The 19,460-nt window shown below is 37.2% G+C and overlaps 1 protein-coding gene across 40 annotated transcripts in view; it reads left to right on the forward strand.

Annotated features, from left to right (window-relative positions):
- The window catches only part of MTMR3 (myotubularin related protein 3), a 153,043-nt gene that overhangs the window by 65,918 nt on the left and 67,665 nt on the right, over positions 1-19,460 (forward strand). For 30 of the 40 annotated variants that reach the window (XR_016387546.1, XR_016387544.1, XR_016387545.1 and 27 more), the window contains 2 exons: positions 8,382-8,434; positions 18,009-18,094. Coding sequence is in view for 33 of the 40 variants with exons in the window: in XM_089894688.1 (XP_089750814.1) it covers positions 18,092-18,094 (3 nt within the window). In the remaining 7 variants the exon portion in view is untranslated. The other 10 variants (XM_089894681.1, XM_089894675.1, XM_089894682.1 and 7 more) reach the window with 4 other exon arrangements.

Below are 19,460 nucleotides of genomic sequence, written 5' to 3' on the forward strand. Positions count from 1 at the left end.
TTTTAGAGAATATTTTACCTATATTTTATTTTTATTTATGTATTTATTTTTTAAATAAATAAATTTATTTATTTGGCTGTGTTGGGTCTTTGTTGCTGCATGTGGGCTTTTCTCTAGTTGCGGAGAGCAGGGGCGGCTACTCTTTGTTGCGGTGCGCGGGCTTCTAATTGCGGTGGCTTCTCTTGTTGCGGAGCACGGGCTCTAGAGCGCAGGCTCAGCAGTTGTGGCGCACGGGCTTAGTTGCTCCGCGGAAGGTGGGATCTTCCCGGACCAGGGCTCGAACCCGTGTCCCCTGCATTGGTAGGCAGATTCTTAACCACTGCGCCACCAGGGAAGTCCCTTACCTATATTTTAATGTGCTTACTATGAATATAAGTAATTTAGCCAGCATGTTTTTTAAAAAAGCTCCCGCCCCCTTCCTTTTCTGATTAATGGATTAAGCAAATTGATAGCTTAAGAATTTTTAAAATTCAAGCTTTGGTTTTTGTCTTCAGTTTGAACCTATGACTTGTCTTGAGGTTTTCAGAGTGGTTAATTTAAGTGCAGTTATTTAAGGACAAAGGAGAACCCTCTTTACTTAATAAGACTTTATTTCTTATTAGCTTAGGACTTTTGCCCTCCTTTTAAGTAAAGCATGTTCGTGAATTCTACTTTTTGACTTTAGCTGAAAATTTTTTCTTCCTGTGTATATATATATATTTTTTTGCGGTACGTGGGCCTCTCACTGTTGTGGCCTCTCCCGTTGCAGAGCACAGGCTCCGGACGCGCAGGCTCAGTGGCCATGGCTCACGGGCCCAGCCGCTCCATGGCATGTGGGATCTTCCCGGACCGGGGCACGAACCCGTGTACCCTGCATCGGCAGGCGGAGTCTCAACCACTGCGCCACCAGGGAAGCCCCCCTGTGTATATTTTGATGGCAGTTACATGTTTCCCTCTGTTTACATGAGATAAATATTACTAGTTTAAAAGGGTGGGTCTCTTTCTGGGGATCTGTTGAATTGTATTGGTCTTAAAAGGATTCTTAAGAAGATGGTGTTCTGGTCAAGACGATTTCTGGTCTTTTGGCTATTTAATAATTGAGAATTGAGGAGGTTATTGGGTTTTTATTGGCTTGTTTTTCAAAAATATGAGTAGCCCCCTACCTAATTGCCAGAATACAAATTTTAACTAGGCCAGCAGGAAGAAGAGTGGATTCTTTTTGTTGCACATATAGCCTCTACTATTGGAATTTTGTTTCTCTTTTCTGAATATACCTATTGGCTAGTTGGAGTTGGACAGTTTATAATTGAGATGACAGCAGTTAAAAATGTAAATCCATTTCTTCTCTTCATTGTTAAGTTTTATGCTTAAAGGATGGATTTGCATTTTCCTTCAGCTTTCTGGTCCTTGTCCATTTTGATGCCAGTTACTCTGCATAAAACTAAGTGGAGTGAACCAGAATTTTTCTGAAGAATCTGTTTACAGATGGGTAGAGAAACATTAACATTCCTATATATTATTAAAAAACTGATAAGCAGTATGCAGATTAGCTAGGTTTGGAATACTGATAGCTATTTTTTGAGTGTAGTTTAATTCCAGATTTTTCCTAGAATTGGTGTTGAATATCCCAAGTACCTAGGCATAATAGGAAAACCATGTCATTTATACATGGGCATACTTTTGACTTCCTATGGTAAGTAGACCTTCAAACTAAGTTGCTTGTCTTTCTAGAAAACAAACCTCTCTTCCAGCAGTGAGGGCGGAGGGTTGGTATAAAAAGGGTGGGGTTTAGAGAGTCTGTTTTTGCCACTCTAGGGCAGGATGCAGAAGCAAAGCATATTAGAATAAACGCTGTAAATTTGCAGATTTCAAAATGACATTGGTGTTATTGAATTTTACATTTTTTTAGTTGTCTTTAACAAAAATAAGTTTTTGGTCTTTGCTACCTCACTGATTTCTTTTTCTGAGTACATAAGAAATAGGAGCTCATAATTTAAGCCTTATTAAAAAACGTTTTGAGAACCTATTGTAAAACTGCTCATCTTCATAGGGATTGGTCATTTAAGTGTTTTGTCCAAGAAAATGCAGTTATAATTTTATTCTTCGAACAGTAGGAGGCATGGACAGAGTCTGCAGTCTCATGTTGAGATAATCATGATTTTTTAAGAGAGGCAGAAGTTATTACAGGATTATAATTAGGAAAATTTAAGTTTCCATGAAGAGGTATATACTTCCTGATTAGGAATCTTTCTTTTTTTAAAAATAGAACATTTGACCTATGCATTGCCCTTGAGAACTTTGATTTGGGACAGTGCAGGGGAGGAAGGAGGGGGAAACAAAATTACTTCTTTCCTCTTCATCAGAGGTTAACTGAGAGCAAGTGGCAGGACATTAATGAGCATGCAAAAATTTGCCTTCTCTTAATTTCCCAACAGTAGACCTTGGAATTAGTCAAAGAAACAAAAGTCAGGAAACATTTTTCCAACACTGGGGCTAGTCTTTCTGATCTTTCCATAGCAGTTATAAATATTGAACTACCTCTGGCACTTAGATGAAATGATCCTGCTTGGCTTTTAATTTAATTAATTTCTAGTGCTTTGAATGCCTGGATTTTCTATCTCGATAACCGAGACTTAAGTAATTTGGTTTCTGTTAAGAGTTTTTTTTCTTAGGAGATAGGGAACATTTCTTCATTTACCATGGTGAATCTAAATGCTGCCTTATAAAATTAGATTTAAAATCCTTAATTTCAGTAGTAAAATGATACCTGCCTTGTGACTTTTCATGGAGGATATAGAGTCAGAAAATAATGTTACAAATTACAGAAATTCCTTATAATCCCATTAATGATTTAATATATCTGAGTTAGTAGTATGAAGTGAATGTTTTCTTTTTTAAAAAATAGATAGTATTTATTTATTTGGTTGCATCGGGATCGGGTCTTAGTTGTGGCTTGCTGGCTCCTTAGTTGCAGCACATGGGCTCCTTAGTTGTGGCAGGCGGGCTCCTTAGTTGGGGCATGTGAACTCTTTGTTGTGGCATGCATGTGGGATCTAGTTCCCTGACCAGGGATTGAACCCAGGCCCCTGGCTTTGGGAGCGCGGAGTCTTATCCACTGCGCCAGCAGGGAAGTCCCGTGAATAAATTTCTTTATAGAAGTGATTATAAAGAGCAAGTCAAAACATTAAAAAAAAAACCTTTTTTGAAATTATTTTTACCCTTTTTAGCAGATTGTATTATATCTTTGGTTTTAATCTTTTCTGGTCACCACCAGAAAATGTCTTCACTAAGACATCATGTATGATATTTGCTCCCCCGCCCCCCTTTTGTATAAGGATTAAGTTTAAAAGGGAAACACTTGTAAAAATAAGTGATTTTAAAAGGTACAAATCAAATTCGATAAAGTTCGTTTGATCACAGCTGATCTTTTCTGAGAACATGGTCATGGGCTTCCTTTTGCCCACTTGAGATGTGAAAAGCAAAAAGGTGCATCTGAAGTACAGTCAGATCTTAATGTCTAAAAATTCTAGAGCACAGTTTCTTTGCTTTTGACTTCTCACATTTTTGGGTCCCATTTGGAAAAGCAGCTGTCAGTATTTCAGCCACTTAAATGAAGACAAATGATCTTAAGTATTGATCGCTAACCAACTGTTTGAAATTCTGTCTATTGCAGATACTCCTTTGAGGAATGTATTCAGAACTTCTCCCACATTAAAACAAAACAAACCAAAAAAAACTCCTCATAGAATGAACCACACTCTGTACCACTAATGTAGTCACAGAATTATTCAAGATTGATCTTTGGTCATTATCTATTGAAACAGAATTTTACTTGTTAGAGTGAACATTATCATTAATGTTGCTGGTTCAAGAGACTTACTGCTAGTAAAAGACTCTTTGATACAGAAATTTGATTATAACATGGAGTTCATCTGACCGTTTCTGACAACCTACTGGATTTTTGTTTTTCAAGAAGATGGTTGTTTTTTGCTTAGGAAATGATAATATTTTAGCTGCTTATCTGTGTCCTACAGCTGGCAGAGGAATGCAGTACTCTGACCATGAATTTGCGTCTGTATCCCTGAAAACACACAGACCTTACTTACTTAGTGTTTTCAAAAGAGGTAGAAAAGACATGTGGCATCTTTTTAAAAGTTTTTTTTTTAAAATAAATTACCGTGTTTGGAAAACTCACTGAGTTTTCCAGGACACTGACTCAATTTTGTATTTAGTTTCTTTTTACTTTTTTTTTTTTGAAACATGGTCCTAATAAGTAGAGGGGGGAAAAGTCCAACTGAGAGCATTCAGCCATACTTTTATTTTTTAACATCTTTATTGGAGTATAATTGCTTTACAATGGTGTGTTTCTGCTTTATAACAAAGTGAATCAGCTATATAGCCATACTTTTTGAACTGTCTCTCGGTTTTTATTTTCATTTATAGTTGACTTCAGCAGCAAAAGTTTAGAAAACTTGAGGTTTGGGCTCCTGTACAGGGAGTAAGACCAAACCACAGTAGTTTTACTCAGTTGCTAAATGCTTGGGTTTTGGGTAATACTAGTGATTAAATCATCTCCCCACCATGGAATAATCTCCCCAACATGCCATAGAATCCTAGTTTGGGAAGGTCATATCATCCATCAGATATCCGAAAAGTTACTAGGCATAAATGAGGAAGCACTAAGAAGCTGCCCAAAGTAGTAGCAGTTGTAAAGTCACTTCTTAAAATTTAACATCTCTGAATTACTTTATGACCGCCACACTCAAGTTTTGCTGTCAGTGTTTCTTACTATGCAGTGCATGTGCAAGAAAAGCCATTTCTTTCACATACAGTGAAAATAAAAGATTCCTTTAAAATTACTCAGTGTTGCCTTCTTAAAGTTTTGAACCCTCAATCATTCCTGCATTTGAAAGTGAGACAGGGCTGTAAAAAAATACTTCATGGGGTGGGATAGGGAGTGTGGGACGGAGACGCAAGAGGGAGGGGATATGGGGATATATGTATATGTATAGCTGATTCGCTTTGCAGAAACTAACACACCATTGTAAAGCAATTATGCTCCAATAAAGATGTTAAAAAACAAACAAAAACTTCATTGTTCTTTTGAAGTTAAAATGTACCCTAGGCAAAAAAGTGCTGCTTTAGCCACCCTTCCCCACCCTGGACACCGCCCCCCCCCCCCCCCCCCCGCACACACACACATTTTTAGGAGGCCTGGCCTGAGCCTCTTGAGTTTTTCCTTGTGAATTTGGTTTGACCTAATTAGTTTTTGTAGTTTGGATTCATTTATTATATAAATGGCCCAAATTGGTGTGCCTCTTTGTTGAAGCTGATCTAGGAGGTGGCATACACATGATAACAAACTATTCCATGTAGGTGTCCATTCCTTATTAGCCTTCTCAGGGCCTCCATGCCCTTCTTCTTAATCAGTATCCCATTGTCTTCCAGAAAGACATGGACTGTGCTTTGCAGCTGCACAGTAATATCTAGTATTTTAGTATTTAATAATCAAGTATATTTTTATTCTCTTTAGGGTTTCCTCTTGAAATAGATAAAATTCTATCCATAGTATAATACATGATTGTAAAAAAATTTACCTTTTCCGGATAACTGCAAATTCTTTTTCTTTTCTTTTAACACTATCCCCCAGATGGAACTTAAGGGTGACCATAGTTAACCCTTGCCCCACACAGCTGCCCTGGCTGGCTGTTCATAGTGCTTTATGTGTTTAAGAATCCCATGTTACTAGACACTTTAGGTAATTGCTTAGATTTAACGTAACCACTTTACATTCTACCTCTTCAAATATGACCGTTCAAGGTCACCCAAACATAACTGTTCCTGCTCTGAGGTGTACATGACTGGTATCACAGGATATCATCTGGCTTCATGAAAAGGTAGCTGGTGGCACCAAAGAGCTTATTTCAGACTTACTTCTACATGGCCTTTATCTGGCAAATAGTCCTAAGAGGCATAGGCAGGTTTTAAAATTTTGTTGGCAGTGTTTCACAATGGCATACTTGTTTCCAACCAAGTAGATGTTTGGTTGTGGTTAAGAGGAGTCATTGCTGGCATTGAAGCAGACCTGCCTGAACATTTTTGTTGAATCTTCCTGTTGTTTGGTCCATGTCTTGGAGCTTTACACCTGTGGAAACTATACACAAACACTTTTGTATTAATGGACTTAATATCTTTGACAGAATAAATTACCAAGTAATTTCTAAACATGTCAAATGATCCTTGTACTAGATGTAGTGATTTCTTTGAAGTAAATGTAACACCATCAATTCATTCTTACCCCTAGACTTAACCTGTCTCTTGAATTTAATCCCATTTCACCCCTTATTACTGGCTGGACATACATGTACTTGGGAGGCCACCTTTAAAGTCAGGGTATCATATCTGGTGTTGCTTCCTTGGAATCTACCCTTCATTTCTTAACAATACCATTCTTTTTCTACTCACCACAGGCCTTAGAATTTTGCAGTTATCTTTGACAACATGGTCTGCCCCCTTTTTTCCATTCCTAATCAACTACCAAGCTCAGGCAATTAATGCTTTCACTCATTTTGGTGTCTTCTGCATTTTTACTATGGTTGAGATATTGGGCCCTTAGCAGTTCATACCTGCACTACTAGTCTAGGAACATCCCAAGTGACTTTTCCCCTCCAAACCATCCTACTTGCTGCTTTTTAATACTACCATTTTCATGTTGTTATTATCCTGCTCATAAAGCTTTTGGTTTAGTGCCATCGAATGAAATCTAGATTCCTTAGCTTGGCATTCAAGGCCCACAGTGTGTCCTGTCTTTTTAGTCTTATTTTCCTGAACATGATTGGTATTCTGACCTATTCTTTATTTCTCAAAAATGTGCTTTCTTCCCACTGTGGTATTAATAGCCATCCTTACTTGGCTTCCATCCCCTCTTTCTCTTTATTTAAATTCCACCTAATCTGTAGGACTCAAGTTGAAGTTTTCCACCTCCTGTGAAACTTCCCTGGGTTGTCTCTCCTCTGAACTCTGAGTACTTGCATGTCATTGGACAGTTAACCTTGTAGTACTCTGATACTTCTTGGGTTACAATGAACTATGTCTCATCATTTTTTGCATTTAATACTTAAGTGGAATGTGCCTTCATATATATTGTTTTATCTGGTTTTTTTTTTTTTTAATAGCTAAGGACAAAGAGACCCAGCATCTGTTCTTTTAAACAAATGTTTTCTTATTATCCTAAATAAAATTCATAGATGATATAATGTACCTACAGATGTAGTTTTTAAAAAATCAATAACCTTACTATAGTATAAAGGAAAAATGAAAAAAACTTGTAACTTGTATTTCAGGTTTCAAATACTCAGCAAAAATTATACTCTAGAAAGAAAAGTTCTTACAGATTTAAAACCCCTGAACTTTCCTGCTATACTGTGTTGTACCTCCTTAAACAACTTAACAGGACCAATCTTGATACTAATACGATTTGTATCTGAAGTTGCAAGTTATGAATAGCCTTAGTTCCTTTCCCATACAGCATGTGGTCAGTACAGCCCAGCCTGTATTAAACTAAAATTAACTTTTACAAAATTTAAATTAAAAGTTACTGGGAGACAAAAATAATTACTTGTAAAGTGGTTAAAACATTTTATTATTACATGTTTAGCCTCCTCTTATATGGTTCTTACTTGTTTAAAAAATGGTTCCAGAGGTTATGGCAATAATGTGATATGTTGACTGACTCTTTAATTTTAGGACTTTGATATTTTGTACAGTCCTGTTCATATATGTGACTTTATGTCACATAAACAGCTCAAAAGGATGAGTTGCCTGCCAATACTGAGAGAAGTCTTTACAAAGGAATCAGGTTGATAAGGTCTTTTATCTCTAAAGATCAGATTGTTGCCTAGTTGTGACAAGAATTCTTTGTGTTTAGACTATACTCCTGCCTCTCTGATTTTTTTCTTACACAAAAAAGACCCCTTGATAGAAGCCAATTATGTGTACAAATTAAACTACCAAGACCAAACCTAGATTTCCTGTGATCTTCTTAGTTGTTTAAAGTACTTGTTCCTTTAGTGGCAAAGGTTTACCTGAGAAGCCATCAGAAATGATGCTAGATTGATAGAGAAAAACTCTTAAAGAGGAGTATTTATAGGTTCTTGGAAAGTTCTATCTGTGCAGTTCTGTAGTTTCTAAAAGCATGCTAAGGCCTGACTTGGCCCGTTTTGCACAATTAAACATTCTAAAACCTGTGGTTGACTAAATAGTTCACATTGTAACAATTTAAAAAATAATGTATTGTCATCGCATTCTAACTTGTAGAGAAAAGTCTTGTGGGGAGATCTAAGTGGCTTAACTTGATACTTAGGATATTTGTCATTGTAAAACTACTGGTTTTTCTTTTGCAGATTTTCTTGTGAAACGTTCCAGTAGAAAAAGTTCTTGGGACAAACTTCATTTGGTAAGTTTGTCCCCCTACCTCCTGCCCCCTACTATACTCTCTGCTGTTCTGAGGCAGCAAAAGGTAATTTATAGATGAATTTTGGGGGCCTGTTTTGTCTGTGGACATAATTATTTAGGTGAACCCTTGTATGTTCACTTTAATGTTAAATCTCAATATTTGGTGGTTTGGTTTTTTTTTCCCATTAGGACTCAAGCCAGATTACTTTTCCCATATATAATTGTGCCATAGTATAATATACTGTGCCTAGAAACTTGTATTTAAGTTGAGATTAAATGAGTTGTGGCCCTAATCTTTTGTTTAAAATAGTTCTTAACATGATGTTCTTTTAAATTGAAACTTGGTTCTTATTTTGAGTTTTCTTAAATTGTTAAATTTGTGTGAAAATCGAGGCCTCATTACTAGCATTAGTGGTACTAATGTGACGTTCAACTAGAAAATAACTTCTAAAAAATTTGTTAGTCCTGCCCCCAGTGTGGATGTTAACCCCTGTCCTGTCCTTTTTTTCATAGACCTTTATGGATCTGTTATTACCTAAGTCTTTATTACTGCCTCTTTTTTCTGCCATCTGTTTAATGGAGGAAATTATTATCTAAGTTTATTGAAAAGAGAAGTTGCTGTTTTGGTTTTAAGTTTCTGGATCCAAATCATTCCCTTGTTCCAGAACCTTTAGCTTGGCATTGCCTCCAGATTAAGGATCAAGCTCCTTAGCATGGCATTTTAAGCTCTTTATAAGTGAGCTTTAAGCACATCTACTGCAACTAGGCACTCACTTCCTCCATACATCTAGAAAGTCTTTTGCTGTAGCCAACCTGACCTACTTACTGTCCCTCAAATACTGTCCAATATCTTGCCTTTTTTTTGGCAAGATATTTGCTTGTGCTGGTATTCTTTGCTTGTGCTGTTCCTTTACCCACTTTGTCTCAAAATCTGTCTGGTTCAGCCATTAAAAGTGCGAGTGTTCCACAAAGCCTTACTTGAGTGCCCAGTTCAGAGTCCATTTCTCTGTCTTTTGCATCCCCATGATATTATATTTCTACATCTGTTATCACACTATGCCTTATTAGTTATGTTTGTCACCCCACAGGATTGTGAACACCTTGAAGGCAAGAACTATCTTCATGTTTGAATTTTCAGGTCACACAAACGTTCCCTGAGTCCTGGGATACTAGTGTCTTCTCAGTATAATTTCATTTTAATTAGGATTTTTGTTTTTGTTGTGTGTGTTTGGTTAAGAATAAGGGAGAAGAATTAGATTCTTTTATTCTAGTAGAGAAGAATTAGATTCTTTTGTTCTAGTAGAGATTAGTTATCATCTTGTTGATTCAGGGTACTGTTTTTTTCCTTTCTATATAGGAAGGATTTATATAGTACATATAATGTGTCCTTGTAGTCCAAGTTGCTCAGTATCTCACTTGGCTGAGTTATTGTTGGCAAGTGTGAGTTTTAGTTACTGATTAAGGAATTGAGTAATTTCTTGTTAACAGGTGCCTGAAAGAATGAGATTCCATGTTAAGTAGGAAGATAAACGTCTTACTTCGGTAAAGATTTCTCAGAAGTCACATTCTGAGACTGACACTGGAGACCAGTGAAGCCTGCAGATTCCAACTGTCAAGTTCTCATACATACATTAAGAAAAGAGAAATCATTTGACTTTGCTTCAAATAAGAATTTTACCCTTCATTTGGCCTAGCAGGGTGCATATTAGACCTTTGGAGAGGAAATGTAATCCTAACGTATTACTTGACTCTTCAGTGTTTAATTTTTTTAAAATTTTTTTATTTTTGGCTGCGTTGGGTGGGTCTTCGTTGCTGTGCACAGGCTTTCTTTAGTTCTGTTAGGCGGGGGCTACTCTTTGTTGCAGTGTGCAGGCTTCTCATTTCGGTGGCTTCTCTTGTTGCGGAGCACCGGTTCTAGGCACCCGGGCTCAGTAGTTGTGGCGCACGGGCTTAGTTGCTCCATGGCATGTGGGATCTTCCCAGACCAGGGCTGGAACCCGTGTCCCTTGCATTGGCAGGTGGATTCTTAACCACCGCGCCACCAGGGAAGCCTGATGTTAGATTATTAAATTAATTTTGATACCAGGAAACATATTATTGGAATTAATATAATGTGGGTTCCAAATTAAAAGACTAAAGAGAGATGACAGCTAGATCCAATGTGATCCTAGACTGGATCCTTTTATAGAGGGGGGAGGAAATCTCTGTAAAGAATGTAATTGGTTGACCAAATTGGAATATAAAAAGTAGACTAAAGTACTATATCAGTGTCAAGTTTCCTGAATTTTGAAAACTAGTTCTGTGGTTATATAAGAGATTACTTTTGTTCTTATAAAGTATATATTGAAGTAGTAAGGGGTAAAGAAGTAGCATGACTTGCCTTAAAGGTCCCAAAGGTCATAGAGTTTAGTGAATGGCAGACTCAGGACTCCTGTCTCTTCTGCCCTCAGAACCATTGGTTTACATCCCTGATTATTTTTTTTGATGGCTTTATCTTCACACTCTGTCTTAGGTCAAGTGAAAAGCTTTTATGTAATATTACTTTGAACTTCCTTTTTAAAAATGTCTTTGTAGAAAAGTTTATTTTTCTAATTACAAGGGTAAAGTAATTCTAAAAGTGTAAAAACAAAGTCCCTATTCCCACTTTCTTCCTTAGAGTGGTAACCATTGTTAACAATCATTATATCATTTTTCTGTACATGTACAAACATGTTTCTGGATTAATACAAATAATGCTTATGCGTATTTTTATTTTAACCTTTCAAATTACAGAACATTAGAACTTCTACCAAGTTGATAACTGAGTTAGTGAATTATAGTTTCATAAATGGAATTAGTATGTGTAGTCTTTGGCAATAATGATCTCCCCCACCAAGTGTGTATCTTTTTCACCTAGTAAATTTATTTTTAAGAATCAGGGCTGCAGAAATAGTGACTTGTGCAGAGATATGGGCAAGGATGGTTATTGTGGCTATTTTGATTGTAATAGAAAAGTGAAAATAACCTAAATGTCTCAGTAATTGATGAATTAGTAGGTTATGGTGTATTGGAATATAATGGAATACTGAACTGCCATGTTGAAAGTATGTAGTGACACAGGAAGGATTTGGTACATTGAGGGAAAATGTGCAGAACAATGAATACAGTATGATCCTCCCCCCTCATTTTTCGGGGGTAGATTATGTATGTCTTTGTATATGAATAAAGAAGTGTCCTGGACAGAATTATAAAATATTAACAGTAGTTGTTATTACGTGTAGTTGAAGCGAAGGGCAGCAAAGAACGAGAATGGAAGTTCTACTTATTTACTTAAAAAATAACAGATTTGAGATATAATTCATATATTATACTATACATTTGACCCATTAACGTATACAGTTCAGTGGCTCAGTATATTCCTTGTGCTGTGCAACCATCACTGCAGTCAATTTTAGAACATTTTATTACTTCAGAAAGAAGCTCTCCATACCCTTTAGCTATCACCCCCCCTTACCTTCCACCTCTCCCAGATCTAAGCAGCTACTAATCCACTTCCTATCTCTATTAATTTCCCTGTTTCATTTCTGTCAAGTATGGTATGTGGACTTTTGTGACCGGCTTCTTTTACTTGGTATAATGTATTCAAGGTTCAACTATATTGAAGCATGTATCAGTACTTTGTTCTTTTTAATTGGCTGATTAATACTCCATTTTGGGATATACAACATTTTGTTTATCCATTCATCTGTCAGTGGACATTTGGGTTGTTTCTGTCTTTTGACTATCTTGAATAATGCTGCTATAAACATGTGTATATGAGTTTTTCTGTAGATATGTCTTTGTCTCTTAGACAAAATTCTATTCTCTTTAGGAGTGGAATTCCTGGGTCAGGTGGTAGCTCTATGTTTAATCGTTTGAGGAACTGCTAGGCTGTTTTCCAAGGAGGCTGAACCATTTTACACTCCCAGAAGCAGTATCTGGGGACAGTTGCTTACTTTTTACACCTGTATTTTAAATTTTCTTAGAAGCAGCATGCATTACTATTACAACTAAAAAATTAAGAAGTGTTAAACTACTTCTCTTAGGCTAACAGTAATGACTCAGTTTCTTCCTTTTGGTGCTAGTGTAATTACCATTCTGGAACGCAAGTTTTGCAAGTCAGTTATTGACTATTTTTTAATGATTGGCTATATCTGCTCTTTGTAGTATTAATATTATAAGGACCTCCAGCAGCTTCGTGATTCATATTGGTTGCAGAGTTACCCATGATCTTGGCTTTTTCTTATGAACTTGGAATTCCTATAGAAAGTTTACCTTTCCTCAGATGTTTAAAGCAGCACCTCTTATTTTGAACTATGTTATCTGTTTTCTTATCTCCCCTCTTGCACCATAAATTCTTTAATCTTCCTTAGCCCCCACATCTAGGCCTTTACCTATTACTGTCAGTTATACTCTAAAATAACTTATATCCTTATGCTTTTATTCCATCTGCACTGCCTCCATTCTAAATCAAGCCACCATTTTCCTCCCTGTCATTGTCTCCTGATTCTCTTTGTTCTTTTTGTTCTCTAATCCATTCACCACACAGTAATCAGAATTATTTTAAAATCAAATCATATCACTCGGCTGTTTAAAATCTGTCAATGAATTTTTGACACTTGGAATATAATCTGTTGCCCTTGGAATATAATTTATACTCCTTACTATCTACATTATCCTCTTGTACATTTCTCCATCTTCAAGTTGGGCCACTCTCCTTTCTGACTCAGTACATTTTAGCTATACCGGCTTCCTCTTTTTAATCCTTCAGAAATGCCAAAGTCTTTTCCTTGTCAGGAACACATGTTGTTTTCTGTACCAGAAACTGGCCTTACTGCACAGAGAGGCCTTTTCTGACCACCTTACCTAAAGTAGGACTCCCATACCCCCACCCTCTCAGTCTCTGTCTCAGCATCCTGTTTGTTTCCTTTATCACATTGAGCACAATTTGTAATTATAATTATTTGTTTCTATCTTCCACACTGGGATATGAGCTCCTTAGTGCAGGAACCAGCACAGTGTCATAGTGTTTGACACGTAGTTAGTTCTCAGGTAATTGTTGATTGACCAAAGTGCAGCACACCATTTTACAGTCTTTATTTGGTGTAGAAATGGAAGACATCAGGGACTTCCCTGGTGGTCCAGTGGCTAATAAGATTCTGCACTCCCAGTACAGGGGGCCCGGGTTCAATCCCTGGTCGGGGAGCTAAGATCCCACATGCCTCGTGGCCAAAAAACCAAAACATAAAACAGAAGCAATATTGTAATAAATTCAATAAAGACTTTAAGAATGGTCCACATCAAAAAAATAAAAACTTTTTGAAAATTTCAAATGTATAAAAGTAGAGAAAATAGGTTAATCTCCATTTACTTATCTCATTGGGCTTCAAAAGCTATCAACTCATGGGCCCATCCCATTTCATAGATATATACTCCTATTCATTCTGTCTGTTCCATGATATATTACTTAATGTGTACATATTTCAATTGTATATCTAAAAGAAACTTCTAAAAAGCCATAACCACAGAAACCTCCTAACCACTGTGACATTGTCAGTTATACGGAAAATTAATAAATAACATCAAATATTATATGGGCAGATTTCCCTAAATGTCTCAAATTATTTTTATACTTTGAATTAGGATCCAAGCAAAGTCCATATATTGCAGTTGGTTGACATGTCACTTACATCTCTTTTTTAATCTGAGTGTTCCTTTGATCTCTTCTGTCTTGCAGTTTAAAGAATTGGGGTTATTTTTATATTTTTATAGGTTTCTCTAGACTAGATCTATGTTCATCCTATATTTCATTAGCAGTTGTAAAATGATGATACTTATTTGTGTCTTTCCTTGTTTGTGTATTAGGTGAAATACTACCCCCATCAACTACTTGGTTGTACAGAGGTTCAGTTTATATAGGAAAAGCAAGATAAATACTAATTCTTTGCCTTTATTTACCAGTTTCAAAAATAAGAAGTTGCTTACTTAGCATCCTCCAGTGGTGACCAATGAGAGGGAGAGAGAGAAATATTATGAACTTATAATTAAACATATTGAAATTCAATACATAGTGCTTATTTTTGCTCAAATTACTCCATTTTCACTAGTAATTCTGTTTAGATTGGCTCTGGAGTCCTTTTGATATACCCTTAGTAGTCTTTGATAGTTTCCTTGCTTTCCAATTTAATGTTCCAGGATCAACTTACACATTTTCTGTTCTAGACCTGTAATTGGCTATTTCTCAGGAGCTTTGTTGGCTCCTTTTGAAGTGAGAATTAATATTTAGATACCATGGTCTACATGCTTAGAATGCTCGTTGCTGCTGGGTTAGTTCCATAACTTTTTTGCAGTAAGATTATTTTTAGTATTTCATGAAGAGTTTGATTATATTCATACTCCTCACCTACACATCACATAAAACTTACCCTTTAAAAGCATACAGTTCAGGAGTTTTAGTATGTTGTGCTAAACCACCACTAATCTGTTTTCTGTCTCTACCTAGATTTAAAATTCTGGGCAATTCATATAAATGAAATTGTACAATATGGTATTTTGTGCCTGGCTTCTTTCAGTTAGTATTATGTTTTCAGTGTTCATCCGTATTGTATCATGTGTCATCAGTATTTTAGTCTTTTTTTATTGCTGGATAATATTCCATTGTGTGGATATACCACATTTTATTCTTTCATCATTTGATGGACATTTGGGTTGTTTCTGCTTCTTGGCTATTATGAAAAATGCTGCTGTGAACATTAACACACAAGTTTTTGTGTGGATATGTTTTCAGTTCTCTTGGGTATATATCCAGGAATGGAGTTAATGACTCATATGGTGAATTTTAAAGGAACTGCTAAACCATTTTCTACAGCAGTGCGTGAAGGTTTCAAGTTCTCCATGTTCCACCACCTTTTTTATGTTCATTTCTTCATCACTGGAGTTGCACTTTGTTATGTTTTGAAAAACTTCAAATCCACTTCTATTTGAGTTATTTAAAATACAGCAGTTCGAATATGTATATGATACTGTCATTAGACATTTAATTCTAAAACACAAATGTCTTTTGCACAACATTAGGACAGTTTAAAAATAAAATTCATCCAGTAGGTGTTTCTTTTTAAAGTGATCTTTAAGAGATTTTTTTCTAATAAGTTCATACCCTCAGGAATAATTTCTTTGCCTTTCCTCCTTTCCTTTTTAATTAATTCCAACAGGTGGCCTCTTTACATACCCTTGCCACCTCATCTAAAACAGCAGTTCTTTGTTACTCATCTCTAAACCCTGCTTTATTTTCTTTGTAACACTTACCAGCTACCTAATATAAACATATCTATTTGTTTCTAGTGGGGAAGGCAGGCAGTAAAATTTTTATTTTATTTCATTTTTAAAATTTATTTTTGGCTGCGTTGGGTCTTCGTTGCTGTGTGTGGGCTTTCTCTAGTTGAGATGAGCGGCGCTAGTCTTTTTGTGGTGCACAGGCTTCTCATCGTGGTGGCTTCTCTTGTTGCGGAGCACAGGCTCTAGGCGTGCAGGCTTCAGTAGTTGCAGCATGTGGGCTCAGTAGTTGTGGCGCATGGGCTTAGTTGCTCCGCGTCATGTGGGATCTTCCCGGACTAGGGATCGAACCCATGTCCCCTGCATTGGCAGGCAGATTCTTTTATTTATTTAGGCTGCATTGGGTCTTCGTTGGTGCGCGCGGGCCCCCTCCAGCTGCGGCGAGCAGGGGCCACCCTGCGCCGCGGTGTGCGGGCTTCTCACTGTGGTGGTCTCTCTTGCCGCGAAGTGCGGGCTCTAGGTGCATGGTCTCAGCAGCTGTGGTGCAAGGGCCCAGCTGCCCCAAGGCACATGGGAGCTTCCCAGACCAGGGATCGAACCCGTGTCCCCTGCAATGGCAGGTGGACTCTCAACCACTGCACCACCAGCGAAGTCCCAGGCATTAAAATTAAGCTCCATGACTTTTTGGTTATAGTTGTCTCCCCTAGAGCTAGAGCAGTGCTTGGGTTATACTAGGTGTTGAATAATTATTTATTGAAATGAATGAATAAATGAGAATTTTATGCTAATCTCTGTTCTTGAGCTAGGTTATATCACAAAGACTTGTTTTAGGTTTGAATAATGGTAAGAATGATGACTCTGACTTGATTTGTTACTAAACCACTTGGTTCTTCCTCATCCTTCTAGCTTCTGAACAATGGAGTACCCCAAACCACCACTTGGTCCTCTTAGTTTCTCCATCTGTACTTGCCCCGGAATTTACTAGCTTTAATGCCATCCACACCGTTACGGCTCCCACATTTATGTTACTATCTCTAGCTTCCATCTTCTCCATCTCCAGGCTAGTTTGTTAAGCTTTTACTTGGTGTCTTCAACGGGATATGTGATAGGCATCTCAAATATAACGTGTCTAAAATGGAACCTTTGATTCCCTGTTTCCCCTCCTGTACCTCTGCACAGAGTGGGTAATCCATTTTTCTTAATGTTTTCCCTCATCAGTAAGTGGGAAATCCTTGCTTCTAGATGCTGAAGCCAGAAAGTGTGACTTCTTTTATTTAATGAATTAGCTCAAATCCTGTGGGTGGTAATTTCAAAATATATCCAGAATCCAGCAGTGTCTCAACCATTTCCATCACTACTTCTTATGGTGATTATTTCCTTCTGACAGGTCTTCCTCTTTCCTCCTATGCTCCCTCAGCTCCCCCAACAATCTAGTCTGTTCCCACCCTATAGCCAGAGCCATCCTTTAAGTCACCTCATGTCACTCCTTTGTTCATAACTGCACAAGGCTCCACATGTTCTGGGCCCTGCTACTTCTTTGATGTCCTCTGTTCCCTCACTTTCACTGCTCACAAAGAGTTTACTTTGAATATTGAATCCCAGACTGCCTAAAATATCCTATATTCATGGAAGTTCAGTGAACTAGAAATGCTGGCTTTGCATGAAATGTATTTTTTTTTTAAAAAGCTACTTATTAGAGATGATAGTGTTCTTACTAGCCTGTCTTTGAGTTTCTTGTTAGGTATTCCTCCCCCACTCTTATAGTTGTTTCTGAAAACCAGGTAAAGGTATTAGTGCAGTTTATGTGACTTTTCAGTGAGCACAGCATATTGGGGCAAAAGGCAGTTTTTTCATATTTTTTTACTAAGCCAGTTTGGTTCCCACAGATGGGGAGATCCACTTTGAATTTACAGATAACCACAAAAACATACTGTAATATTACAAGAATGTTGTTTTTGCATTTGCAGGTCAGTTTTAGTTATTGCTTTATTATTTTCATCTAAGGTTTATAATATTTTTTGTATTGCTATCAACATTAAGAACGTGAGCATTTGCTACTTTTTTGCTCAAATAGTTTATGACCAGGAGGATTTTCACAAGGGAGTTAAGGAGTTTGGATTTGACTAGTGGGGATTGGCTGGGTGATATTCAGCTTTTCCTTGGCTGACTGGTCAGGTCTTTAGCTCCTTGTATATGCAGTTTCTTTAATTAGGGTATGGCCAAACGGGGTGGGGGTGTGTGTGGGAATTGCCAATTATGTCCTTTTTTTTTTTTTCTTTTTCAAGATCCAGGCATAAAGGAAAGAAAAGCCTTGCCAAGATACGGAAGAAAGGACGGGGATCTCTCCTCCTAATCTGGGCCTCCTGTCATGGTAAGTACAGAGAAATAACAAGAAAATTGAACTTGAACTCTGTCCTGACAATTAAGTGAATACTAATAAGTTGTTACCCATTTTTGTTATTGTGAGAAATCATTTCACTTTTTCTTTCCCAGAACTCTCTTGTCTATTTTCTTTTATTGTTTACTTAGTAGTAATAATTTTAGAATATTCTAGTGTCTTAGAGCAGTTTTGCTTCTATTAACTTTAATCCTGTGAGTTAGATATTGTCTCTTTTCAGTAAGATAGTAAATGGAGTCAAGACTAAAACCCATGTTTCTTGGACTACAGGGTTCTTATTCCTTTTCTAGGAAGGAAGGTATCATGAAAAGCTTTTCTCTGTGTGTGTGTGTGCGCACGCGCGCATGTGTGTGTTTTGTTGTGTGTAGGAGAATTATATGGTCATACACATATTCTTTATGAATTTACCTTTCTGGATAGAAGCAATTCCCTGTGTTTCCTGTCCTGTCTCTTTAAGGCATTATTTTTATCCCAGAGAAGATGAAGTAGCTCTGCACACTCCCTACCTACCTACGTCTTTGACTAAAATGAGTGTATTTCAGTGACTTGTGGGCCATTTAGGACCCAGTTCAGGCAGAGATGATGGAGCAATGAGCCAACCACATTTCTATCAATCCTGAGAACATGTAAACCGTGCTCCAAGGCTTAAAAAGGAAATGGTCCTCTGTAATATTGTCCCGCTTCTATCTTGGTGATGTTTTCTAGAACCAAACTCTGTCTCATGCTGGTGCACAAAAAAGGAATTGAAAAGGCCATGTTAATTTCAAGCTTCATTAGGAACATGGGTGGAAAATGCTTTTCAAAATTAAAAACAAACTAAAACAAAACAGAAAAACTAGTTGTATAGAAGTGTCATTAAAACGACGACAAAGGTAACTGCTCTCATCTTAAATCTTTGCCAGTTTTTTCTTAGTTTATGGGCATAACAACTTTCTAATGTATTCTATACCCAAACACTGATTTTATTGGTTTTCACGAGTTTTTAATGAATTGAAAAAGTGTTTGCCTAATATTTTATGGTATGTATGCCAATGCTAATGAGTAGCAAATGGTGGGCTTATGAAAGCAGCTCTGTTCTGTACTGAGGGGTTGTCCTTCATTGTGTACCACATAGCTACAACGGTGTGGTCTTCATTCTGGTGCTGCTGGGGTCTCTGGTGCCCTGCAGACGGTCTTCCTGGTGTGCTCTGGAGATACTTCTGTGTGCAGTATTTGGCGAGCAGTATGACCATGGGTCTTTTTAAAAAAATCTGTCATAAAGTAGCATTATAACAAGTTTTTACACGTACTTATTTACAACTCTTCCACCAAAACCCATGGTTGTGTTCCTTTCTAACTA

This window comes from Delphinapterus leucas, chromosome 14 (genome assembly GCF_059928025.1).
Source record: "Delphinapterus leucas isolate spDelLeu-1000000601 "Yukka" chromosome 14, BTC_Dleu_Yukka2, whole genome shotgun sequence".
NCBI classification, from domain to species: Eukaryota; Metazoa; Chordata; class Mammalia; order Artiodactyla; family Monodontidae; genus Delphinapterus; species Delphinapterus leucas.